This window comes from Monodelphis domestica, chromosome 1, assembly GCF_027887165.1.
Source record: "Monodelphis domestica isolate mMonDom1 chromosome 1, mMonDom1.pri, whole genome shotgun sequence".
Lineage (NCBI taxonomy): Eukaryota > Metazoa > Chordata > Mammalia > Didelphimorphia > Didelphidae > Monodelphis > Monodelphis domestica.
This window is the reverse complement of record NC_077227.1, coordinates 635,976,686-636,003,768: the sequence shown is the minus strand read 5'-3', so window position 1 is coordinate 636,003,768 and position 27,083 is coordinate 635,976,686. Positions and strand designations below refer to the sequence as shown.

At 38.1% G+C, this 27,083-nt stretch overlaps 1 protein-coding gene across 3 annotated transcripts in view; it reads right to left on the bottom strand.

The window, feature by feature from the left end:
* SPRED2 (sprouty related EVH1 domain containing 2) overlaps window positions 1–27,083 on the bottom strand; it is a 185,730-nt gene that overhangs the window by 51,116 nt on the left and 107,531 nt on the right. Inside the window, exon 1 of one of the 3 annotated variants that reach the window (XM_007476736.3) lies at window positions 19,387–19,751. The exons of the other annotated variants lie outside the window; for them this stretch is intronic. Coding sequence (XP_007476798.1) covers window positions 19,387–19,403 — 17 coding nt within the window. The 5' untranslated portion in view covers window positions 19,404–19,751. Of the gene's footprint in view, window positions 1–19,386; window positions 19,752–27,083 lie in introns of those variants that run through there. 3 annotated transcript variants of the gene reach the window in all.

Below are 27,083 nucleotides of genomic sequence, written 5' to 3'. Positions count from 1 at the left end.
AAACATACCCTACTAAATCTATTTTATGTCCTCCAGATGAGGAAAAGTCCATAGGATTTCACATGTAGCAAAGTAGGAATTTGGACTTAAGATTTCTGATTTCAAATTCAGAGTTCTATTCTCTGAAACACACTGGCTTCTGTTCAGGTTCCTTCTTACCTTTGGATCCAGGAGTGAATAATGTAGATGGGCATGGGGTCAGGACAGCCTGAGTACTAACTCAGCTTCTGACATCTAACTGTGATACTTGACAAATCACCCTCTGACAGCCTCAGTTATCTCAACTGTAAAATGGGGAAATAATAACACTTACCTCCCAGGGTAGTTTTGAGAATCAAATGAGAGAGTATTTGTAAAACACTTAGCACAGGCTTTGGTATGCAGCATGTGTTTAATAAATGTTTATCCCTCCCACCCCTTTTGGTTAGTATAAGGCATAATTTATTAAAACTCTTATGAAACTTTAAATACATAAAGTACTTCCTTTGGAATAACTATTTTAATTCAATTCAATAAGCATTAATGTTCACTATTCTGTGTCAGTCACTGAGCTGATCTCTGGGATACAAAAGAGGCAAAACACAGCCCCTGCCCTCAAGGAGCTTATTATACATACAGGTAAATATATGCAAACACAGGTTATATACAGGATAAACAGGATATAAGTAAAAGAGGAAAGAACTGGAATTAAGAGGAGTTGAGGAAGGCTTCCTGTAAAAGATGAGATTTTAGTTGGGACTGAATCCCAACATTTAGAAATCTTAATTCTTTTCTAGTCGCCATTTTCTGCAAGGTTCGTGAATTTATATATTTGGACAGAGAGGTAATGTAGCATAATAGATAGTGAATCAGCTTAAGATCCAGGGAAGATCTGGGTTCATGTTCATATGCCAGGTGTGACTCCGGGTAAGTAATTTCAACTTGCAGTTGCTTGTTCTAGGAAACTTTATAAGACTAGAAATTGAAGAATAAATGCAAACTGATTTCAGCAAAAGGAGCTTCTTCACAGAGTTCCCTACACCAGTGGTGTCAAACTCGTAGACACAGGACCACTAAATCTACATAAAGATCTTTGTGGTCATATGAATATTATCTGTTTTATTGTTTTTATTTATTTTGTTAAATGTTCTTCAATTACATTACAAAAAAAAATACCTTTACTTTCTGTCTTAGTAACAACTCTTGAGATAGAGGGGTAAGAGTAGGCAAATAGGGTTGTGTGGCTTGCTCAGGCTCACACAGCTAGGAAGTGTCTGAGGCTAGATTTGAATCTAGGAGCTCCCGTTAACCACTGTGTCAACCTGGATGCCTCTCCATTATTATAATTTAATTATAATTGGGTTGTACTTTGTAGTGTTATAGGCCTTGCAGGGGATGTATTTGATACATTTGTCCTACAACAATGAAAATACAGATCTGGGGAAAAAATCGTATTTCTCTGTTCAAATCTTTGGTGTCCTCCATACCTATCATGAGATGGATGTCTCTATGGGAAAACGTGGAAATTAGATTGATTTGACTTTTATCCATTCATGGAATAATTACAACAAAAAAAGAGACAACTGCGGGGGTATAGAGGGAAAGATGACCTTAAACCACCCCTCTTTCTTCCGAATGGAAATAGAGTAGAATGCACAAATTAGGGAAATAGTGCAATATACTATTCACAGCACTGTTCTGTTAATGTATTACGAAGCCAACTTATGATTTGAATGGGGAGAAGGGAGGGTTCAAACTTATGATCATTTGCTTTCTCCCTAATAACCAGCAGTTTAGTTCCACGTAATTCTGGGAGCTCTGAGAGGTTAAAAGACTAATTTTTGGTTGCTCAGCTAGTATTTGTCAAGATAAAGGACTTGAGCCTAGGTCCTGATTCTAAAGCTATCCACTACATTGGGCTGCTTCAAAAATAGAAAAAGACACTGTAGGAGTACAACGTATGGTATACTCATTAACAGATGGAGGGTAAGCCACATGCCTTCTTTACTTATAAAAAAGAACTTTCCAAGTTTGAATTTTTTGGGGAGGGGAAAATGATGATGTTGCACACAGAAGAGGTGCTTTCTGATTATCAATCACACTTTCAGCCTGGAGAGGACATTCATGGGGCAGGCCTGTCAAAATGTTTAAGCAGCACCTGGCTCTCCATCTACATATTTGTTGCTACATACCAGAATCATTTCCATCAGTAATGAAAATAATTTTTTACACATGAGCAGAAATCCATGTGTCCTTGAATCCCTATTGAAACCAGCCATTATTCACTGTTTCCCCCCCTAGGGGCAGCATGGTCTCGCAGACAGAGGACTGGCCTGGGAATTAGGAGGTCTGGATTTTCTGTCAGCCTCTGACACTTCAATAAGCATGACCGTTAGACACTCGGTCCCTTCTAAGTGTTCTTTCCTGCCTCAATTTCCTTATTCCCAGTTAGCTTCCATTCAGCTGCCCAAGTAATTTTCCTAAAGCGAGGGGAGGTCTGATCATGTTACCAGTCCCTTTTCCCCAAATATCCCCTCCCCTCTTTGGCTCTCTGAGCTCTTTATAACCTGGGTCCTTCCTACACATTCTTCCATCTGGCTAGACTTCCATCTTGCTACTCCTCAGACAGGGCGATCTATTCTAATCCCCTTTGCACCAACTGGGATGTTCCGCCTCCTGGCTGCCTGGGTTTCCTTCAAGATTCAGTTCAAATTCCATCATGTGCCTGAGACCGCCCACCCCCCATGAGAAAGAGATATAAACGATCTGAGTATACACTGTCAGAATAGTCTCCATTTTTCCACACAGGCAAAAGCCCCTGTGCCCACAGCGCTCTCACCTCCATCTGCGGACATCGCCCACTTCCTTCAAAGTTCTGCTCATGTACTCCTTCCTATACGAGGCATTTAGCCCTGCCTCAGTCTCACACCTCATGTTCACTTTCCCCCTCCCCTCCCCACTTTGGATTCTGGATTTATTCGTGTGTGTACATGTTGCTTTCCTCAAAGTGTAAGCACCTTGAGGGGAGGGACTTTGTAACTTTAGTACAGCACCTGGCACATAACGGGTGCTCCAATAGGTACTGATTGACAGTTATGATTCATCTGCTTCAAAAGGCTCATTTGTGGATCAACTAAATTTTAAGCTGGCAAGTAGAGCTTGGAAAAGAGAAGAATCTGACTCGTCTTTAAACTCAACAACAACAAAAAAGCCCCATTATTTAGGTCAAAATTAGTGTCAAAGAATTTTGAATCCTTCCCAATTAACTGTGAATTTTAAAAATCTCTTAAGTGTTATTACTAATTTAATTAACATGATACTTTAATGAATGGGTGATATTCTAGATGTTGGCATTTCCTTCAATAAAATGGATAAAAACCCAACAATGGCTGCCTTCCCATCCTGTGGGATTTGATTCTTGCCTATGTCTTCCTAGAAGGTTGCTACAAGGTATTCACTCAACATGGTGGGCTACTTCTTGCTTCTTCCACTCTCTCCAAGAAGATATCAATGAGGTCATTAAGACTGTCAATGGTTCACAGTAGGGAGGAGCTGCTTCAAATGCATGCTGGTGGTAGAAAAACCACTGGACTCAAGGACTCACTGGACCATGTGACCATTCTCCTCCCCTCTCCCATGTCATACATTTAAATTTGCTACCCTAAATTTTTTAACAAATATTTTAAAAAGAAAAAATTATAGTCCTAAGTCAAATCTTCTAAAGAACCCATTTCTGGGTTTTGTAGTTGCTGTTAATTCCTTCAAGACAAATTCCTTTACACATGCTCCTTTCTCATTCTCCTTGACATCAATTCTACACTTTCTTCTGCCTCCTAGGGGGATAGGCCTCAGCTTTGCTTATGTTGCTCATAATTAAGAATCTCCTGGAATAGATCCAAAATGGAAAATTAACCTACAGAAATGCTAATTGAATAGATAATATTTTAAAATATTTCAATACTAAATCTCTCCTAGTAAGAAGTCTTACTAGGGAAATACTCATAGCTTCTCCTCACTTGTAAATAGTTATTTTAAGGATCTGTCAAGACAATTTTAGAAATTATGGTTGGAGATTTATTTTATTAGCATCAAATCCAAAATCCCACAGAACTATTAATAACTTCTTTAAACCTAATATTAGGACATGTGTCTAGATGCTTTTAACATCACAACAGTTCATTAGCAAATATTCAAGAAATCTATTTCAAATGTTAATTTTTTAAATAAAGACTACAATTCACAGCTCTGTAATCAGCAAAGAATAAAAATTCAAGTAAAATTTATTTAAAATAAAATAATTTAAGCTCAACAAATATTTTAATTGAAAATTTTTATTTAATTAATTTCAACAAACATTTATTGACTTTAATGACTAAATTTTTTTGGGAGGTGAAAAAAGTCTGAATTTTACTAAGATTGCAGGGCAGAACTTTAAGGCAATTTACACAACACAAAAGTTGGGACAAGCTTAGAGGCAAAAGACCAAAGTCCAAATTTTGGTTTATAATTTCTCCTCTACCTGCTCATGCGAAGAAGATTGTAGTGTAATGGGCTTCATAATTAGGATAAAAGAATAACTGAGTGAAACTAGAATAATCCAACTCTTAAGAACTCTTTCTTCTGCTATAATTTACCCTAATGAGAATCACCAGAAAATGGAAACGTTGCTGTTTATAGATTATGTACATTTGAAAAGCTAGGAATTCAAAATACATGGGACAAGGTGAGAAAACAGCCTAATGTTGGAGGAAGAACAGATAAGAGGCTTTTGTATCAGAGGATCTGGGTCTAATATCTGAGTGCAGAAACTTCACTGACCGTCCTCTCTCTGGGCCTCGATTTTGTCACCTGTAAAATGGGAGAGTCAAATCAGATGATCCCTAAAAATCCCCTTGTCTCTAAATGCAAGAATAGCATTATGGGAACATCCCTCAGTGAAGGCTTTAAACAACTGTTCTCAAACTCTAGACACCTGATTTTCCCCAGATTTTGGGGGGGAGGGGACAGTTTTCCTAGAAAGATGAATATGTCTCAATCTTATAGTAATATGTACACCTCATCTGAAATAAATCACTGCTCTCCTCCTGGGGTTTTTGTTTTTAAGAGGTTCTGTTTCTTCCTTTGAAACATGCATGAGCAGACAGAGATCTCTTTCTGAAACCAGAGAAAGCAGCACCTTAAAGAACCCAGAAAAATAAAGTTTCTAATATTAGCATTCTTTATCATGGTGAGAAGCTACTTCAGATGTATCACTGTAAAGTGGAATGAACTCTGGATTCAAGGACTTGAATTTGGTCTCTGTTTTGCCATGATTCAGCTGGGTGATCTTAAGCAAGATACTTTGGCTGTTTGACCCCTTTAGTTTGTCTCCTTCTGGGCTTTACTCTTAAACCTCAATGTCAGTCAAGAAACACAGAATAGGATCTTAGCTTAGGCATTGCCCTAGGTGCAGGCTAGGAATACAAAGAAAAGCAGGTCTTATACTTAATTGCAAGGGTCCTCAACCCTCTTCCTTTCCCAAACTCTTCACCTTTCTGATAAGCAGAATGCATGCTCAAGATCAAGTTTAATTTCCCAATAAAAGGAAGAGGGAAAGGGGAGAGAATCACCCTCTATAGAGTGCCTACTATGTATGAGGCAAATAATATCTCGTTTGACACTCACAATAACTGAGCTATTATTATACTCCCATTTCATAGTTGAGGAAATCTAGGCAAGAGGTTAAGTGACTTGCCTAGGTTCCTAAAGCTTGTGTCTGAGAGGCCAGGCTTGAACCTAAGTCTTTGTGACTCTGGTAAAGAAAAGGATGCAAATAACAATGCTTCTCTGAAAAGGAAGATGGTGCATCTGGAGAGGTAGTCTCTCTATTCTGGGCCTCCTTAATAGACAGTGTTAGTTCACCCTTAAATGAGCCTATTTGGGGACAACTTGGTTATTACACTTTTCTGGTTTCGAACAAGCCCTCAAAAATGACTATGACATCAGTCTCGACATTGTTCTATAAAAAACACCTGTGAAACTCTTTTGTTGTTCTATTGTCACATGGGTCATTCTTATATTGGACTGGTCCTAGTCAAACAAAAGGCATTCGAGTTTATTTGGAGGGGGCATCCACAATAAAGTGAAAAACACAAGGGCATTGTCTAAGGGAAGAATTATTTTAATTCCCTCAAGCTTTGGGATTTGTAGAGCTCCCTGGATTGGAAGGCGAGTAGACTAATCTACTACCCAAGGCTAGTCCTACCTGGACCATGCTTCATCCCATTCAGCCACATGCCAGGGCATCAGAATATGGTCACTGTGGGCCTCTTGCCATCTGATATATTTATTTTCGTGTGGAACACTCCTTTGCACCTACATATTTTCCCCCAAAATGATGATCAAGGTTCTTCCAGGATATGTCTATCTCCTTGGGACCATCACCTCCATCTCCTCCCCAAGATCACCCTGCTCTTTACCTCTGGTGGGGAAGCTTCTGCCTTATGTGGCACAGACAAAGCCTCCTTGTTACTTCAGAGCCAGTCCAGCACTTGCTGTCCTCTATCTCCTGGCCTTCCATTTATGTGTTATCTTTCCCCACTAGAATGTAAGCTCTTTAAAGTGGGGACTTTCTAGTTGTATCTCTAACATTTGGTACAGTGCCTAGCACATCAAAAGCCTAAGAAATGCTATATTACCAATAATACAATGACAAAATCTACTGCCCCAGTGACTGCTCATGATATCTCTGCTTGCCTAGTCCTTCCCTGGACATCATTCAACATACTGTGTTGTAGCTCTCCTGTAGAATGTAACCTCCTTGAGGATGGAGACCAGGTTATACTTATATTATTATCTCCTGCATCTAGCACATAACGGGCACTTAAGATTCTTGTGGATTAATTTATATTTCATAACACTTTTGAGAAGAAGAGCACTACAGAAATGTGCCTTTGTCCTCCTCCAGAGTTATCTGGGTACACTATGTTTGTTTTTATAAACCCTCAAAGTAAACTGAACATGGTTGGTGCTCATTATAGCACCATTTAGATGAGACTTATTAAATAAATGCTTGTTAAATGAATGTGTGAATGAAGGATGAACTAATGAATACCATCACACATTCAAGAAATTTACTGTGACATTTTGGATGGCTTAGCATCTCCAATGTATAACACCAAAACATTCCACAAAGAATTGAAAAAAACAACTCTGTACTAGAAAGGCTGAAATAATTTTGAAAACACACAAAAAAAGTGGTCACAAATAAATACTTAGTGTAGGAGCTATTGCCCAATTCAGTGTCTCCAGTGGGGAAGACAAATGGGGAAAGAGAGAAGAGAGAAATGGAGGGGAAGGCTGGCTACTGGGGAAAAGCACATATATATGCACATATATATCTAGGTGTGTGTATACACACACAATCCAGCTTTATCTAAAGAATTCATCAAACAGCCAATAACTGTACATAAAATTTTCCCAGTCAATTCACCTAACTAGGTTTAAATTTCTCACCTGATAGCAATCCCACTGTGTAGTCAATTGACAAATCTGAGATTCTCTAGGGCTACCCTGTTGAGGCTCTTAAAATAAAGGAAAAAGTCCCAACTCAATCCATTACTGAATAAGTTCAGCAGGATTGAGGCAAACTCTTCACCAAAGTAGTTTCTATATCTGTTTTTAGAGTTAGTCACATGTGACTCCCCATTCAATTCTCAAACTATTTTTAAAGTATTTTTTCCTTAAAAAGGGGTGAGTTTCTAGTCAATTGCTAACCCTTCTCCCCGGAGGAAGAAGTAGAAAACAGATTTTGCACATTGCAAGTTCTCCAGAAACCTATAGCAAATGCTGTGGCACAGGCTACCCCCCAATTACAAATGGGATGTGCTCCAAACATTCATTTTTAAGCAGTCTTTTGGAACTCAGAATGCGCCTTTCCAAAGAAACAAGGGGATTAAATTCCAAGGCTGGCCCACAAGAGTTCACTTATTAACCCGTTGCTTAGCTGAAGTGATAGTATCTCACAGAAAGGGACCTCCATTTTGAATGTTGTTTCTTAGGCATTCCAGAAAAGGCCCTCCCTAAACTAAAGACTTGACAGGTTCCTCCTAATCCAAATGCTAATGAAGGCGGGAAATCAGAAGAGGGACCATGTGGCTCCCCTGAAGGCTGATGAGAAGGGAGAGCCTGGTAGAGAGTAGATCCATCGAGGTTGAAGAGTCTCCAGGGAGTGAGGAAAGGAGATCCCGGGGCTCTTTACTCCTGAGGATAACATGCATTGGCTTAATTTAACTTTTAAAAAACGTTTACCCTCCATCTTAGAATCAATACTGTGTATTGGAGACAGGAGAGTGGTGAGGGTAAAGCAATGGGTCAAAGAACTAGGATGTAACTGAGGCTAGATCTGAACTCAGGACCTCCTGTTTTCAGGCCTGGCTCTCAATCCACTGAGCTGCCTAGCTACCTCCAAGCTTGACTCCAAATTCTACAGAGGCCAGTTTAGTGACTATCTTCTCTGAACTTGCCTAAGCTGGTCCTTGGACAGAGACAGAATCAGCCATGACATCCATCTCCCATGATAGATGGACGTCCTAGCTATAGACCATGGAACATTTAAAGTAGGCAGCAGCTTCTCAAAGACGTACCATGTTACGGAGTTCCAGGGTTTACGTCAATGAGCTTGGGGCCAGGTGGCCTGCCCTAGCGTCTAGCTCTCATAGTAGACGGGGAGTCGACTCAACAGCAGCCAAGTGTGAAGCTCTGTAAAGTTCAGGCTCTCCATAAGGCCACTACTCCTAAAGGTACGCTGAAAATTCAACATTGTTCGTCCACACCCAGTTGAAGTGCTGGACATGTCCGTTCTAAACAATGCGGTATTGCAAAGTGCTACCATCGAGAGACTTAAGGATGCAAAAGGAAACCGGCCCCATCCTCTCAAGAAGCTTATATCCCAGAGAGGGATAAGACAAAGTCACAAACTCTCTGGGGCTCAAGATTTTTCCTCTGAAAATGAAGAGTCAGCTTGACCTAGATAAGAATCACAAAATATGCCAATGGAAGGGACCTGGTCCTCAGAGGTCATCTAAATTCGTCTATCATATAACCAAACAGTCATTCAGATTTGGTTTATCTCTGACGAAGGGGAAATGTTTACTATCATCAATAACTAGCATTTATATAGTGCTTTATAAATATTATCTCATTTGAGTCTAAAACAACCACCCTGGGAGGGTAGGTGCTATTATATACCCCCATTTTACAGAAGAAGAAACTAAGGCACAGAAAGACTAAGTGACTTACCCAAGGTCATCCAACTAGTAAATGTCTGGACACAGATTTGAACACAGGACTTTCTGACTCTAGGTCCAAGTTCTCTCCATCTAGCTGCTTGACTACCTCTCTATGAAGTCCATTTTACTCTGGGGTGGCTTTGACAGATATTTTCCTTTAGATCAAGCCAGAATTTGCCTCTGTAACGCCTTCCTATTGATGATCTTTCAAGATCTCTTCAAGCTTTAGGTGCCATAATTGGTATGCCTATCAATAACTGCAATACAAGATATAGAAAATAATTACGTGAATTGAAAGGGTCAACCAGAATGGCCCAAGAAATTTCTTTGGCTGAAGAGTAGACAGCTTGAGGAAGAGTGCCAGGAACTACAGCTGAAAAGGTAAGTTGGAGCTCGGTTTGAAAGTCAAATCAAGGAGTTCCTATCTTCTCCTGGAGGAAGCAGGAGCCATTAAAGGCTTTTCCAGAGAAGAGTGATGGGATTGGATAAGAGCATTGGGGCAGTTACTTTAGCAGCTATGTGAAGGATGAGCTAGGGAGGGGAGAGTCTGGGAGCAAGGTGAACAAAAGAAGCGATTACAACAAACACCTCGAAGCTAGGAGGACGGGGCTGAGAATTTGAAAAAGAGGGACTAGAGAAATAGGGGGCAAAGTGTGGCGATAGGACCATCAGGACCCAGCCACTGGTTGGCTAAAGGTAAAAAGAAGATTTAGACCAAAATGGGGAACCCAAGAGGAGAGCCAAATTTTGGTAGGAGGGTAATACATTCAGTTTGTGGTGTGTTGAGCTACCAGCAAAAGCAATGTGGGTAGAACCTTGGAGAGTCATGGAATCTTAAATGTGTCTGCGAAGAAGAGACTGGTGTAAAGGCTGAAGATTCTTCACAACCTTCAATATTATAAAACAATGTTTTACTGTTCAGTTGTTTTCAGTTATGTCTGCCTCTTTGTGATGCCATTTGGGGTTTTCTTGGAAAGATACTGGAGTGGTTTGCCATTTCTTTCTCTAGTTCATTTCATAGATGAAGAAACTGAAGCAAGGAGAAGTGACTTATCCAGGGTCACACAATGAGGGTCTCAAGCTAGATTTGAACTCAGGAAAGGTAGTCTTCTTAACTCCAGGCCTAGAACTCTATCTACTGTGCCATTAAGCTGCTGAATTGTATTATAGTGTGAAAAAGTATTTCTGAATGTCTCTGTTAAAAATGGCACACATGATTCAGATGGTAACATCTGTGAATGAGTGTTAATGTGAAAATGAATCTCTCCAGTAAAATCTGACACCAGCAATTTTTAGTGGAATTCTTCAAGATTCTGATCCTAACTGTGGAACTTGTTGACAGAGATTACGGGATGCCCAGAGATAATCTCAGTCTGAAAGGCAAAGCACATTATTCCAGATTTATGTATTTATGTTTTGTGGGACATTAATTTGACCCATAGCATCTCTAAGCTATATTATAATTATACTTCACTGAATGTTTATAAAATAGACTTTCAGAAATTGAGGTACCCCATGAATCCATCAGGATAAGCTTCACTCTTACAGAAGAAGCTGGATCCTAAGTTAGGGAGATGAGAATTACAGTTTAATTGGCTTCATTCATTCAACTATAACTTATCTACTATGAGAGATAGAAGACAGGTAAGGCCACCTGGCCAGCAAGATCATTGACGTTAACCCTGGAATTCAATGGAGTAACAGATGTCACATATTTGACAAGCTGCTGCCTACTTCAAATTTTCCATGCTCTATAGCTAGGAAATCCATCTATTGGGTAAGATTTATGTTAAGACTGACTCTGTCTCTATGCAAGAACCAGCCTAGGCAAGTTCAGAGAAGAGAACCACTTAGCTGGCCACAATGGGATTAATTTTTCAGCCACTGTAACTAAGACTACTCATTACTACAGAAGATCTGTGTTCTGCATTGGTGAAAGGAGTTCACCATGCCAATAAAATGACAGATTCCTGAAATATCTGTATGGTATTATTCTAGATATAGGGGGAGATCCAGAGGTACATATGATCTCAGTAGGCACCACAGTGGATTTTGCAAATTAATATTTTTAAATTCTGAACTTAAATACCAAATAAAATGAGCATTTTTATATACACAAAATTGATCAGATAATGTGGATTGTACATGAAGACACAGCTTGCACTTCTAAATCCAATGTTACATTCAAAGCTGTCTTGCTCATCTGTTTCCTTCCAAGCTTCCTTCTGTTCATTTATATGGATTTAAAAAGATGCTTCGATGATCTTCCTTTTTTCTTTTCTTTCCTTTCCTTTTCTTTTCTGACAACACAATTGTCCTCTGTTAATATGGCTTGGAGTGGGAGTAAAAAAAACCCAAAACCTTTTTAACTAAAAATTGTTTTAATAGGATATTTTTAAGGTATGCTTTTCCTTTTAGAATGTATTCAGATACACAATTTAAAGAAATCACCTTAAGCTACCAGAAAATAAGGTCTGGGCTTAGTCCATCTCTCTCCAACTTTCCCACAATATCAATACTATTATACTTTGCAAAAACTGGAGGCTCTTTTGTTTCTCTTCTTTCTAGTCTGATGAAGTCTGCCCATCGCATCAATGGTGCAGACCTGTGGGGAGGTTAATTTGCTAGGAGATTCAATCATAGCAAATAGGCTTAGGAAAAGGGTTTGAGTTGGGGAGGGGACTGTGATGGAGAAAAGGTCAACATGGGAGTAGCCTTGACTATGACATCTTGAACTAGATACTCCTGGATATATTAAACTCAGCATATCCAAAACTGTACTCGTCACCTCCACACACACCCCTCTTCTCGCTGTCTCTGTAGCACCTCTCCTATATGCCCTCTTTTCTCTTCTAACACGGCCTCCTCCTTGGTGCAGGCCCTCTTCCCCTCAAATCTGGACTACTCCAATAGCCTGCTCGTCATGCGTCCTTGACACAAACATTTCTCCGTTCCAGTTCACCTCCACTCCGCTCTCTTCTTCAACATGTCTGACCATGTCCCACCTGTACCTACCAACAACAGATCTCAAAGTGATCATTCTGCATAATAAATGCTAGCTGACTGACTCTGGTTATAAGAGGCAGTGAGGTGGCATGTGGAGTGATGGGGTGGCTTTGGGGGCAAGGAGATCGGAGCTCCATTCACTCAATAATTTGGGCAAGTCATTTAACCTCTGTGTTAGTTGCCTCCCTGGTAACCTGAAGATGTTGAACCTGATGGCCTGAGATCCCTTCCAGGTCTGAGTCTATGATCTCTGACCCTTCATTCACGACACATTCCAGACAGACTGGCCTTGACCTCCATCTTATGTCTTTGCACAGGCTAGCTTCTCTACCCGTCCCTCACACCCTAAGGTCTGTAACTCCTCCAGTTCTCATTTGAGTTTTTTTAGGATCCTAAGCTTCTATCAATCAGGTGCCATCTCCTCCTATCTGAAGCCCTCCCTGGTCCATATGCTTACATTTAAATGCCTAGTTGCTCTTCAAATTATACTCTACTTACATATGTATGCACTGTATTTCCCATTTCCCTAACCCCATATAAACTCCCTTAGAGCATGGAACATTCCTTTTGTTTCTATTTTTACAGTACCTTGCAGGATGCCTTGCACATAGCAGGTGCTTAATAAGTGTTTGGGTTTTTTTTTTGTAAAATCTATTCTGAAAGCTTACCATTGATAAAGGTGTTTCTGCTTGTTCATAAATCATAAAACAATTTAAAAAAATGGCAAATGCCATGATGAAACTGACTTCTAAAGATCAATTTTACTTGCAATGATGGGAGTTAATCCATTCCAACTAGATACACTTTCAAGGCATGTTTGACACGATGAAATACATTTATGTGTACAAACATATATCTGATACTGAGGAAGAAGGCCATGAAGAGGATTCTTCTAGATGCCTATCATTTAAATTACAAGTCTATAATGGGATCATTGAACAGGATGATCTTGCATTGTCATAGAATGAAATTGGCAGTTTAGTACAGTCTATTATAGATAAATCATTTCTGGTTCTCAAGGAAGTCATCAACAATAAAGCTACATCAATCCAACTTTTTAGGTTAATTCTAGAGGGAAAGGAAGAATGGTCTAGTGGAGAGAGGACAAAAAATACCTTTGTTGAAGTCTTGCTCCTGGAGGATACTAGTTCTGTGATCCTGTGCAAGTCAGTGTTCTAGACCGTTAAGACTTTTAGGATTCCTAGGCCTAGCCCTTCACCCAGTTTGTTCTCAATCAACCCAACTGTACTATCATTTGACCCAAATCAACCTATCTAATCCACAAGAATTACACAAGAGGTTTTGTCAATTCCCACTGGGAAAAAAAATTGAGAATTCCATTTATATTTTATCTTCTTGAGCAAAAGCTTTATAAAAATCTACCCATCTTTGGATCCAGTTTGCAGCTCCACAGAGTCCTTTCATAACTACTCAAAGAGTTTTCCTAAGCTATCTTTGGGAAGAAGAAAGGTAATTTGTTTGAGGTACACGGATATCTAAGGAAAGAAAGAAAAGAACAAATAGTACCTTTCTTCTTCTCAAAGATAACCTGGGAAAACTTTATGAACTTGATTACAAAACAAAGTGTTGACTAAGCTTTGTTTCCTTGGGTAAATTAGAATAATTCTTAAATTTGACATGAAAATGCAAACATATTTTCATTTACTGCTTATTATAATCTAAGTTTAAAAAGTTCTCATAGAATTACTTTAAAAGAATGAAAGTAGTGACTCAAATAAAACACTAAATTGCTTCACTACTCGCTATTCTAGAAGAAAATTATTTACTGTGGGTACCTTCAATTGCTTTACCATTAAAATCATTGACATCATGGTCACAGTCAGGTGTTAAGAGTTCCAAGAATTCCAAGAGTTCCAAAAAAACCCTCCCTTATCATCACCATCATATTATGTATTTTTTTAAAAGTTTATTTCAGGTTGAATTCTATCATCACTGCCTCTGCTTTTAGGAGTTCAACAACAACAAAAAATAAAACAACAAACAACAAATGTCCAAAGTGGTTCCAAAAGAACGTAAGTTAGAGGTTGATGTCACAAAGAGAAAAAGATGAGGGATAAAATGCTATTCTGCAACAGTTCCATTTCTGTTACACAGGTCAGTTATGTTTTTAATATCACACAAACAAAAAACAGGGTTGTTTTCTTTTTCTTTGGAATGAGTTCTTGCCAGATTTTGTACATTGCAGTTCCTTGGCTGCATGATGAGAACAGACGCCCACCCAAAGACACTAATTTTGCTCTTAGCCCTTCTCATGCCTTCGTGACACATGCCGCCTATGCTTTCTTAATAATTTGAAGAGTCCTCTTATCTCAACTGAAAGGGTCCTTGGATTCAAAGGCAACTGATATTGTTAAATGCATTAATGAAGACTATATTTAAATATTACAATGTGGATAGGTCATCCTCTACCTCAGATCAGGCTTCTTTTCCCACCTTGACAGAGGGTTTCTTAAGCTTCTGTATACACCAATGTTCCATTTCATCTTCATATCTCATAAATAAACAATAACCAATCACAAATCATTATCTGGTGGCCAACCTTTTGGGCAATGAGCCTCTCTGCATTGACTTAGACTGATCTGATTGAAAAAACAAATTCCACTCCTACTTTTCCAAAACTTGGTAATTCTGTTACTGTGTTGACAAGTCTAACCCTAAGAACCCTGTCAATAGATTGTGAGTCTCGAGGGTGGGGACTATTTCTTGCCTTTTTTAATAGTAGGCTTAATGAAGGCTTTGTTGATTTAACTTGACTTTTATAGTCAGGAGGCCCCTATGTAGGTCTCTAGTGGAAGGTAGAGACATATTTATGGGAAGAAAAATTTCAGCTGAAGACAAGATCATTCTGTAAGCCCTCACCTTCATAGATAACACTGAAAACAAAAGACAACATGAGTGAAATCCTTTAAAAAATGGCATCTGTGAAATCCTTTGCCAATCAAAATATTACTGGATTGTGGTACTAAAAGCTGGAAGGGACCTTAAAAACCATCTAGTCCCAATTCCTCATTTTTACAGATTAGTTATCTGAAGCACAGAAAAGGAATACTGGTCAAGGTTTCAGAGTTGTATGGCAAGGCAGCTAGACAGCTCTGTGGGTTTAGAGAAGGGTTTGGGGTTGGGAAGTCCTAGGTCCAAATTTGACCTTGGACATTTCCTAGATGTGTGACCCTGGGCAGGTCATATAACCCTATTTGTCTAGCCCTAGCCCTTCTGTCTTAAAGTTGTTACTAAGACAGAAAGTAACAGTTAATGGGAAGAGGAGAAGAGGAGAGGAGAGAGGAAAAAGAACTATATGGAAGTGATGGGATTCCAATTGAGCCCTCTGTCCCCAAATCCTTATGATTGTTGAAATACAATAGGAGAACATTCTTGGCATTCAGGAAATTGGAGTTATCCTGAATCAGTCATTATCTACTTATACGAGCTTTAAGTCACTCGTTTCATTTTTTTGGACCTATTTCATAAGACTATCCATTTAGAGATCTTCTAAATCCAATGATTTTCCTCATTCTACAGATGAGGAACCTGAGTTTCAAATGTGAAATGACTCGTCTATCGTCACAAATGCAATAAGTAGTGGCCTTCTCATCTACAAAATGAGAGGGGAAGATAATTTCTAAGGCCTTGTTAATAATTGTAACTCACATTTACATAGCACTTTAAAATTTACCAAATATTTTCCTTATAGCATAGGTTAAGAAGGAAGTGCCTCAAGTTTGCTCCTCAAAAGAAGGTACAAAGTCTTAAGAAAAACATTTTCTAATCTAGATGGTGTGCCAGGCTTTCAAGTTGATGACTGAATCTATGTACAAAAACTCATGAATTTTTATTTTGGGTTCATGAGGACATTAACCAGCATATAAAGAACATTCATGAATAATCTCCAGCAAAACAGACCTGATATATAACTGTTTAACCTCAGCAAAGATCATTAGGGAAAAAATCATTGATTTAGAGTGGGAAGGAAACCTAGAGGCCATTTAGTCCAATCCCATTATTTTACAGATGAGAAAACTGAGTCCCAGAAAAGTTAAATGACTTGTGTACAAACATATAAGTAAAAAGCATAGTTAGGACGCCAAGTCATCTTATACCTGAGTTTAGTTTTCCCCCAAACTAATCACAATTAAGATAGACTTTCTCTGCTGGCTTGGTATTAGGGTTGTGGTCATTCACTTAAAGGTCAGTTAGAGACAGAGAAAAGATGAGGAAATATAACATTTGAGGATGTAAAAAAAAATAAAATAAAATAATATGCTCCCTGAACAAGCTGATGACTAAATCTACATACAAAAACTCATGAATTTTTATTTTGGATTAGTTAAGACATTAACTAGCACGTAAAGAACATTCATGAATAATCTCCAGCAAAATCTCAGCAAAGGTCATTTAAAAAAAAAACACAGATGCCTCAATTTTTTGTACAAAATAATTAATCAACAAGTTCATTACCAACATGTATGCCAGGCACTGTACTTAGGCATGAAGTATCCAAGAACAAAGAATGAAATAACTCCTATTTGCAAAGAACTTTACATCCGAATGGGAGAGACAAGTGCATATAGAAACACATCTTGCACACAGAAATATAAAGTTAATAAACACATACATAAACAAAATAGTTAAATATAGGGTAGGCTGAGAAGGATTGGTGGCCTGGGGGAATCAGGAGTGGTTTCATGAAGAAGACAGTGCATGTGCTATATATTACAATACAGTATAAAGCAGTTCCACAAGACTTCCAAGGAGGGCCATAAGTATTCCATTATCTAGGAATAAGATGTTGGATGGAGATGGAAAATTCTCATTTCTCTACTTGTAGGCACAGTACTAGGAAGATTCAAATAATCTGATGGGGGATGGAAGTGGGGATGTAGGAAGCTGTCTTTTATTTCTTTGCATCTTGCAATTCCTACTATCAAACTTGGGACTTCTTAGGCCTACAAATATGTACTGACAGTTGAAGGGCCTCTTTTCCCCAGGAGAGGAAAGACCTGAAAACTGTTATCTTTCTAGATTGAAGAGACCTCTCTCTCAAAGGCAATGAAACCTTTAAGGACTGGCTACCACAATCCCAGAAGTGATTATCTTCCAAAAAAAAAATCGTAATGATCAATACACTCAGAGAAGAGGGTAATGCAACTAAGCTAAAAGAATCTCTACCGTCCTGAAAGGGTCAGGGCAGTCTTAAAAAAAATTCTCAGATGCAGAAATCATTGGACACCAAGTATTGCAAACATTGATAGAGTATCACATCTTATTACTGACCTGTACTCATTCACTATATGCATCTTTCAGAAGCCCAAAGATTAGCCCATTTTAATAGCAAGTCAAAGGTACTTATTTACAAAAGACCTCAGCGTGAAAGGAATAGATCATATAATTTGAACATTTTAATTGAAGATCTGTCTACAAATTATGTTTTTTAATGAGCATTTTAGGTGCTGAATTAGTTCTGTTGCTTAGATCAAAGATGTTGGAAAGAGCCACATTTTTGGAAAAGGCAAAACAACTTATCAGAGTTAGTAAATAGTTCTTCAAGAACTTAACTGACTTTTAAAACAAATTAAATGAAAAATAAATGAAGATCTGTCCTTACACTGAATCTGATTTTGAAGAAAGTTATCAAAGGTTATTTATTAAACATTCACTTAATATTTAAAAAGCACAGATGCTATAGGAAAATTCTTAGCAAAACTCCCACATATTTGAAATATTGTTCTTCTTTCTTATTGTCTTCTACTATAATTAGCACTTTACTGCATAACAGGTGGCATTCATTTATACAATATGTAAAATTAATGAAATTTTAAGCCGATTACATTTCCCTGAGCAAACTGGCAATTCTAAAGGAAATACATCTTGAGTCCTCCTCCCTCCTTCCAAAGAAACCAAAATAAATTACAAACCCCTAAACAAAACCTCTCTCTGCTTCTAGTTTCCTACCTTATCTAATACATGAAAACTGAGATGTATAAATCATGTATTCATTAGCAGCTTTCCAAAAACTAATAATGAAAAATCAGTGTTTCAAGGAACCCAAGAAAAAAATACAAACCATTACTAAAGAACATAGAGGAAAAGAATATGAAAAAAATGCTTTTATGTTTTCCAAGCTTGGTACTAAAAAAATTAGCTAAAATTTTGCTTGTGATATGAGATCGTGCTATAACTGCTATCCTACTAAAGAAACTCTAGATTTTAGAGAATTAGTGAGTAGATGTGTTACAGGTCTTGCCCCTTCACCATGCTGCTCCATGAAGCATAAATAGTACTTGCCATGCTCTATCCATAGCCCTCTGATCTTAATATCTAAGGCCCCAAAAATTCATTTATTTTTAAAATGAGGAGACATTGAATATGACTGTCAACACATACTGGAATGCTTAGCATGTTTAAGAACATAGATTCTGTGGATTAAGCATAGTTTGATTTTAATAGTAAAAAAAATGAGAATAAAATGCAGGCCCTTCCTTTCAGCAAGAAGACCTACCCATGAGATTTGGCAGTATGATCCATGACATTTCTAAGTTATATTTACTCTTTCCTACCTAATACTATACTACCCTACCTATATGAAAAATAATTGTATGAATTTAGCATGGTTACATTCTAAATTGCAAATATAATTATATTCAGTTTTGGAATAATGTTTCCTGTATGTAGACATGCATCTTAAAAAAAAAATTTTCCAAAGCAAAAGATTTTTTTTCTATATAGATTCAGTAGCTTACCAATAACTCCCCTTCCTCAACTCAACCATATCCTTATTCATGCATTAACCTCAAAATTACCCACCAAAATAGGCTCTACTTTTACAAATCCTATTTTAAACTCAGAACTTCATGAGAACTAAATATGAAAATATTTCACATCTGACCACATATAAAAAATTTATTTTCTATAGAAAGAAATGGGGGAAATTATAGTTTTCCTTCTATAGATGGTTTCATATAGATGCATACAAAAGAAACATAGATTTAAAAAACGAATTAGCTTTCCATGATTAGAATTTTTTAATCTAAAAAAAAATTAAGATCAGAAAATGGAGAAGACAAGCACAGAAAAGAATACCAAAATAAGATATATGTAAATACTAAGTACATACCTGCTGGGAGATGCCATTTCCTCTACATTTTCGAGCCAGAGTGCTCGGTGTTACCATTATTGCTACTATAAACCTTCTGATAAAAATGGATCGTCTCTTGCTGACCTGAGAACCAGCTGGCTGCCTGAAAAGTGGTTTCCCCCATATATGATTCAGTCTCCTTGACAAATATACTGCATTGTACTGGATGAGTCATCAGAGGGTTATTCTGCATTTTATAGGCCTGTTGTGTCATTACTCACATTCAACATCCTGTTCTCAAAAGTGGAAGCTGGAAGCTTGACAGCTGACTGATGCTTTTTCCAATTAAAATAATTCTTTAAAAAATTCCTGTAAGTGGCAATGATCAGTCATTGATGATAGTGTTGAAAGTAGCTCAGAAAACAAATACTGCAAAGAAGCACCTAAAATTACTATCTACGCATGTATAGCTATGAATTGCTCCCCTCCAAACCAACTCTATTCAAAGTTGCAAGACTTTTCACCTCTTTCACCTTTGGAACTGAACAAATATAGGCGTGCACCCAGGTGGCCCTCATAAACAGTGACAGGATCTCTGGAGACAGCAATACTACATAAGTGAGGACTGCTCTGAAATCATCTCATCATGTGGTATCAATATTACTTTATTAAACCAGGACTCAACAAGACACATTTTTAATAAGAGTTTAGCTTCCCAAATAAAGTTGGCAACCTGTTTCCAGTCATCCTATTTGACATAGGATTGGCATTTATGTATTAAATGTTCTAAAGTGTCTTTAACAGCTGCATCTTTTATAAAACCCTAAATAAATGGTTTTTACTAACTTCTTATGAGACAATTTGGTGGCTGTTCTCTGTGTCAATGAACACATGTCATGGACTCATTCATATGATGAATACCAACACATTTGAACCATGAGAAGAATCTGTTGCATTTCTTTATGTGTATTAGGAAGTGTGTCCTATTGTATGACTTAGCATAAAGGTTATAGAAGGGGAAAAAAGGTACATGCATTTTAGTCAATAATCAATAATATAAAAAACACTGGGAAAATTTGATTCCATGATTTTATCTTTTCTGATTGACTTTCTCAAATTAAGACATCTACACCTAAAGGAAAGGGATTTTTTCATGTTTTGGTCTTTCCTAAACAATAGTCGTCCCATAGGCTAATGTTAGCATTGCCTTAATGTACTTTGAAGTCAGCATACCCTATTATCAGGCAAGACTGAGAAATGAAGTGGTTGATAGAAACTTATATACATTATGAATATTTGATATTTTAAAGAGTTTATATGTAATAAAACACTCAACAATAATAATATGCTGTCTTTTTAAAAAGAATTTAGTCTTTGACATTTGGAATGTACACAAAACACCCCAGGATTGCCAAGATGAGTATCAATTATGGATGTTCTAAAGAAAATACCAAGACACCGTTAAGAGCGTAGGTTAATGGAATATCTCATAACAGCTTACACAAACCCAGAAATACTCTAAAAACTTAAGTCTGATATTCCTGTGTGGTGGGTACATTGGTTCTATAGGCAATTCCCAAGAGAAAGTCCTAACTGGTTTGAATAACTGAAATAAGCCTTTCACCTCTTAATGTGATTAATTAATTAATACTTATTTTAGCATTTATGTTCTATATTGGACAACCCCCCCCCCCCCGGGCAACACTTTAGTGTCACATTTCATAATACTTAAAACATTTGGGTGCATTCTATTAAAAACTCAACCTGGAGGAGTACCTAATGGACAAGGTGCCAAGAGAGAGCAAAAGATCAATGGCTGCACACTTCATAAAGTAAACAAAAGTCAATCCGCTTGCTCATCAGCCATGTCACTGTCGGTGGGCCCTCAGACTCTGACCCAAGCCTTTTCTTCTGGTTTGATATACTTTTTCTTTGTCATCTCACCTCTTCCCACAGGGTCAGTTTTTAGTTCTAAGCAGACAACTTCCTTTACACTTACATATCTAGCCCGAGTTTCTTTACTGAATTCCAGTTAGGTATCACCAACAGGTAGTTCAATGGTACAGTGGACAGAGGGCGGATCTGGCATCAGGAAGAACAGATTTCCCGTCTTGCCTCCTATACTTACAAACTGTCAGACCCCAGACTTGTCCCTTAAACCTGTTTCCTCACCAGTAAAATGGAGATCATGACGCCAAAGTTCTCAGTGTGGTGTCTAGCAGTGAATACTCACTCCCAACCCTTCTTGACCTCTGGGGCATTTCCAACTGGATGTTTCATAGATACAAATATGTGAAGACTAGAGCTCAGCATCTCCTCTGCCAAACTCCCTTCTCGCCTCTGACCCCTCTGGTTCCGAGTCATCCTGGACTCCTTTTGCAGGAGAGGAAGGAGCTCAGGATGGAGAGAGAGGAGCTGAAGATGACTCTAAGATATACACATCAGTGAACTTCATATTCAAATTAACTACATATATTTTATATGTACTTGTTGATTCTCCATTAGTATGAAAGTTCACTATAACGAGGACCTTAAAAAATGTTCTTTGTACTTGTATCCCCAAGCCCAGAACAGCACCTGGCCCTGAATAAAGTTTTGGTCATTGATTGATCTGGACAATTGCCAAATTGATTGATCTGATCGCCTGCCAAACCCATTCTTCCACAAAAACATCTCAAACTTGTTTCCTTTGGACCCCAGGCAAGACCCTTATGGACTCTTGCTCTTACTACTGCAATGGCCTATGATAAGGAAAGGGAAGGCCATAGATAGGTATTTATAGAGTACCCATTACGTGTTAGGCACTGCGCTAAATGCTTTACAAGTCTTATCTCATTTGATCCTCATAACAACCCATTTTATAGTGGAGGAAATTGAGGCAAACAGAAGTTAAGCGACTTGCCTGGAGTCACAAAACCAGTAAATTTTCTTCTTGACCCCAGGCCCAGTTCTCTAAGCACAGAGCCACCTAGTTGTCTGCTTATTTGTTTCCCTGACTCAAACCCCTTCCCTCTGCAATCTATCCCTTACCCAATTGTCAGTGATATCCCTAAAACATTGGCCTGACCATGTCAACCCCTGCTCAGTAAGCTCCAACGGCTTCCTGTTGTCTCCAAGATAAAATGGCAAGTCCTCTGTTGGGCTTCCCAACTGGCTCCAACCCACTTTTCCAGGTATGTTACACGTGACTCTCCACACTGCAGCTAAAACTCACCTACTTATTACTCCTCACTGATGACAGCTCCCCTCCCTCTCTGGGAACAGGTTCTCCTCTGCTTAGGAACTGGGCCTTTTCCTGCACGCTAGTTCTTGGACTGCAGCCTGCTTCTCAGAACCGCCTTCTCTCAAGCCTCTTCACCAATCCTCTGAGTTACTAGTATGAGGCTCCCCCTGTGCTGAAATGATTTCAGATTTGCTTGGTAAGCATGTTGTTTTTACATACACGCACATGTCCTGAAACCTTCTCTGGTGGTCCAAAATGGAAGCTCCCTAAGGATAGACATTCATTTTTGTCATTGTATCTGCATTCTCCAAAATGGTGCTTTGATAAATACTTAATAAATGACCGGCTAGTTGTTTTTCCCCAGTAGAGAAGGTTCTGAAATAAGAGGGACGGCAGAAGGTGGCAAACCACTGCCATGCAAACCCAGCCCCAAACAGGTCACCTTCTTTCTCCAAAATGTGCTGATCTTAACATAGTACTTCTCAAAGGCACTTCACATAGAGGTGATTCTAGATGAATGTACATGTTTGTCACAAACATCCATATACAATTAATAGTAACACAATAAAATCTAATTAATGTTGGTTTGGAGGAGGTCCTTTACCTTTGCTTAGCAAACTAAGCGTGGGTACCACAATTTAACAAGTTATTAATAAATAAAGACTGTAGGGCAATAGTCTAATAAAATGGGACAGAACTATTTTTAACCACTTGAGTAAAACAATATTCAATAAGATGAAATGCTAATTCCAATCTAATCATCAATTCAAAATGATAACACCAAAATATCAATTTGGCAAGAGTTTAAGTGAATATCAAGTGAACTCCCAGATTACTCTGACTCTCTTTATACTTAAAAAGAACAATAAAACTATATTTCTTTTCTAAGTAGACTATAAATCAGATTTCTGACTTAAACTATGTGCCATATTACCGGGAATTAATTGTTTTATTACATATACACATACATTAAATAATTGTATGAAAGCCCTTTTAAGTGTTTAAAGTAAGAAGAATCTAGTCTGGTTAATCAGAAAAACAAATGGCTCTCAACTTGTCCCTTGCCATCTGGGATAGACAAAATTGTGACCAGCGATTTAAGACAACAAAAGTGACTGAAATAATCACACCTACAATATGTACCTGGTGTTCAGCTTTACTGATGGAGCTCACAGTGCTCTATGGAAGCGGTGTCAAACTGAAGTTGAAACTAAGGCCATTCCTGTGGGCTAACATTAACTTTAGAAAACCACATATTAACATCATTTGTGTTCTATTGCATTTTAACTTATTTTGTTAAATATTTCAAAATTATATTTTAAACTGGTTCTGGGGAATTTAGTATTGCTGGCCTCAGCAGATGTTTGACCCCTCTGGTCTATGGGACACAAAAAGCAACCCTGACTTCCTGAATTGCTACATTCTTTTAGCCTTTGAGCTCATGTAATTGTCTTTCTTTTGATAACAGCACTTTATAAACTTACTAATTTCCTAGAAATGACTCTGATAGCAGGAGGCACTAGCATCCTGATGAAGTAGGATTCTAACTTGCTTGCTGGTATTTTGTTTCTTGAAAATCTGGCCTGCGTTAATCTGCATGGCTGCCTTAGAGATTATCTGCTTACAGATGTATACGCTATGGCCAAAGTCCAAAGCCTGGTTAGTGTCAAGGTTTGACAGCAAATCTCAATGTCGGCTATGTTCACGAGTCACCAGCATAATGGAAGTCAAGTAGTTCAGTAGAAGAGGAACACATTTTTTGTTCAGTTGGGGTCCTTGGTACTTTTTCTGCTTACTAGTTATACTTCGCTAACTCGCCTGAACATTAGACAGTTTTATCTGTGCTTAGCATGAAAATAATGGAGATTATTCTCCAATGGATTTTGGAGTCAGATGGTCAATCATAGCTCTGCTACTTACTTGTCCAAGGTCAAACAATTCCGTTTGCTTTTCCATCTCTAAAATAAAAGAATTGAACTAGCTCTCTAAAATTCCCTTCTGGTTCAAAACCCAATATTTTATTATGAATGTGGCTGAAAAGATTGACCTGAAACCAATGGTATTTTCCATACCATACATTACAGAAATAGACAAATCCTTTCTTTGTGGCTTTGGCTAGAACATATCCAGCTTGAGGCTGCTTCTTTTTCGAGGGCTTATAACTTTCTTGACCTATTCCATAAATCATTCCATTTCAGCATCCTGAATTCTAGGTTGACCCGTGCGTTGCTCTTAAGCCCACCTTCCAAAGCCACATCTGTGAATCATAGAGAAACCAAGTAAAAAAACCTTTAGTTTAAAGGTAGAGAAGGCTGGCAACTAGATCAACATGAAAGCAGCATTCAGGAAAACATAGAACAAACAGAAAGGAAGAGTACTTTATAGGTTCCAGACAGCAAAATCTAAGATGGATAAAGCAGACAGGCAATCCATGGAAACCAAGGCTGAGACAAAGAAGTCAAGTAAGATCAGCAAGAGGTGAAGAGTAGGTTCTGCTAGGGAAAAAGCAACTTTCCCTTGCAGTCCTTGATATATCCACCCCCGTTCATCCACCCTCAAGTTTCATATTTTTCTTGGCAGAATAAGCTTATTTATTTTGGAAAAATGAATCCACAGCTAACTCTTAGACCAAGCAGTAATGGATAATGCAGGTGAAGAAACTCCTGGGGCTATTTCCCTGGAAGAGGAAATATGAACAAAAGAAAAATGGTTTACTGTCTCCAGGTAAGGGGAAACCTTAAAAAAAAAAGTTTTATTAAATAGATAGCTGTTTTAAGCACAATTTAATTTGGGGTACACTCGGGAATAATGCCTTTCTGATGGTAACTTATTGACTCTGCAGGTGAGCCACTGTATATTTTTGGGGGGGAAAAAAGTCAGTGTAATAATAGACAGGTACAGGTTAGCTTCTAAAATAAAGTTCTTTACCAAACAAAACCAAAACCACAAGTGGGTAAATTGGGAATGGATTCCCTCATAGGATCATAGACTTACGAGACAGAAAAGACTTTAGAGATCATTGTAGTCCAACCTCCTCATTAAACAGATGAGGAAACTAAGGCCAAGAGTGGTTAGGTGACCTGCCAAAGTTGACATGAAAAGAAGCACAAGAGTTGGCAAACTCTATTAAGATTTGAAAAAGTAACATGGAAAAGTATGCATTTCACTTGCTATAATGATTCTTACTTGGCTTAGGGTTGTAATTAACTGGCTTCTGAGGTTCCTTCTAATTATGAGACTGTATATGATCTATTATAAAGCCTTAGACCAAATGGCGAATGGTTCTTTCCAGAAAAGTGGCCATGGATTTGGGGGGGTGGGGGTGGGGGGTAGTTATACTTGCTGGAAATTCTGATAAGCTATTATTTTACGCTAAGTGCTATGAGCCAACTTAAAATACTGAAAACATCAAATGAAAGTTTCTTTAGCAGAGTAACATGTATTGATTCCTCTAAATAGGTTTCCTAAGCCCTAAAAAGGCAGGTAGATTTGGAAGACGGTAAAAAATGACGTTGCAAAGGGAAAACTAGAACTCCAAGAGTTTGCTCTTGTGTTTGAACAGATGGGAGAAAATCCAGGATGAGCAGGTCAAGCCTGGAAGGGTTAGAAAATGCAGCTCAACAGGAAGCAGGTTGGAATAGGAAAGAAAGGGACAAAGCACTGAAGGAATTCCAAGTGGGTTGGCCCAAAAGAAAACCGAGCTCAAGGGAATTTGCTAAGAGGATGAATGCCAACCATTAGAACCGTTAATGAAAAGGTACCTAATGAGGTGTACTTTGAGCATATCATTTGAATATTTTTAAAATGGAAAAGCTGCCTTTTCTCTTTCTCATGTCCTCTCCAATCATTGCTAAGAGAAAAATAAAATCCTTGTTATAAATATGTAGAGTCAAGCAAAACAGATACCTACATTAGCCATGCCAAAACAACAACAACAACAACAACAACAACAACAACAAAACAGGCTTCAATCTGTTCTCTTGAGTTTATAACCTTTTTCTTAAGAGGTGGGTAGCATGTTTCCTCAATAGTTATCTGGAACTGAGTCTTGTGTAGGAGAGAATTTGCAAGGCAAGCATGCAACATTGAGTTGCATGCTTGCCTTGCAAATTCTCTCTTACACAGTTTTAAGTTGTTTATAGTTCTTAAGGCTTTTGAAATTGTTTATCTGTACAATATTATTGTTATTATATGAATTGGTCTCCTGGTTCTGCCTGTTTCACTCTGAATCAGTTCATAAAACTTTTTTCAAGTTTCTAATGAAACCATTCCCTTCATTATTTCTTACAGCATAACAGCATAATATCACATTCACATACTATCATTTATTCAGATGTCCCTCTATTGATAAGCACCCCCTCAGTTGCCAACTCTTTACCATCACAAGAAAAGAGCGGTCATAATTATTTTTGTACATGTGGGTCCTTTTCCACATTCTTTAATCTCTTCCAGGTAGAGCCAATAGGGGCATCACTGGGTCAAAGGGTATGCACAGCTTAATAGCTTTAGGGCA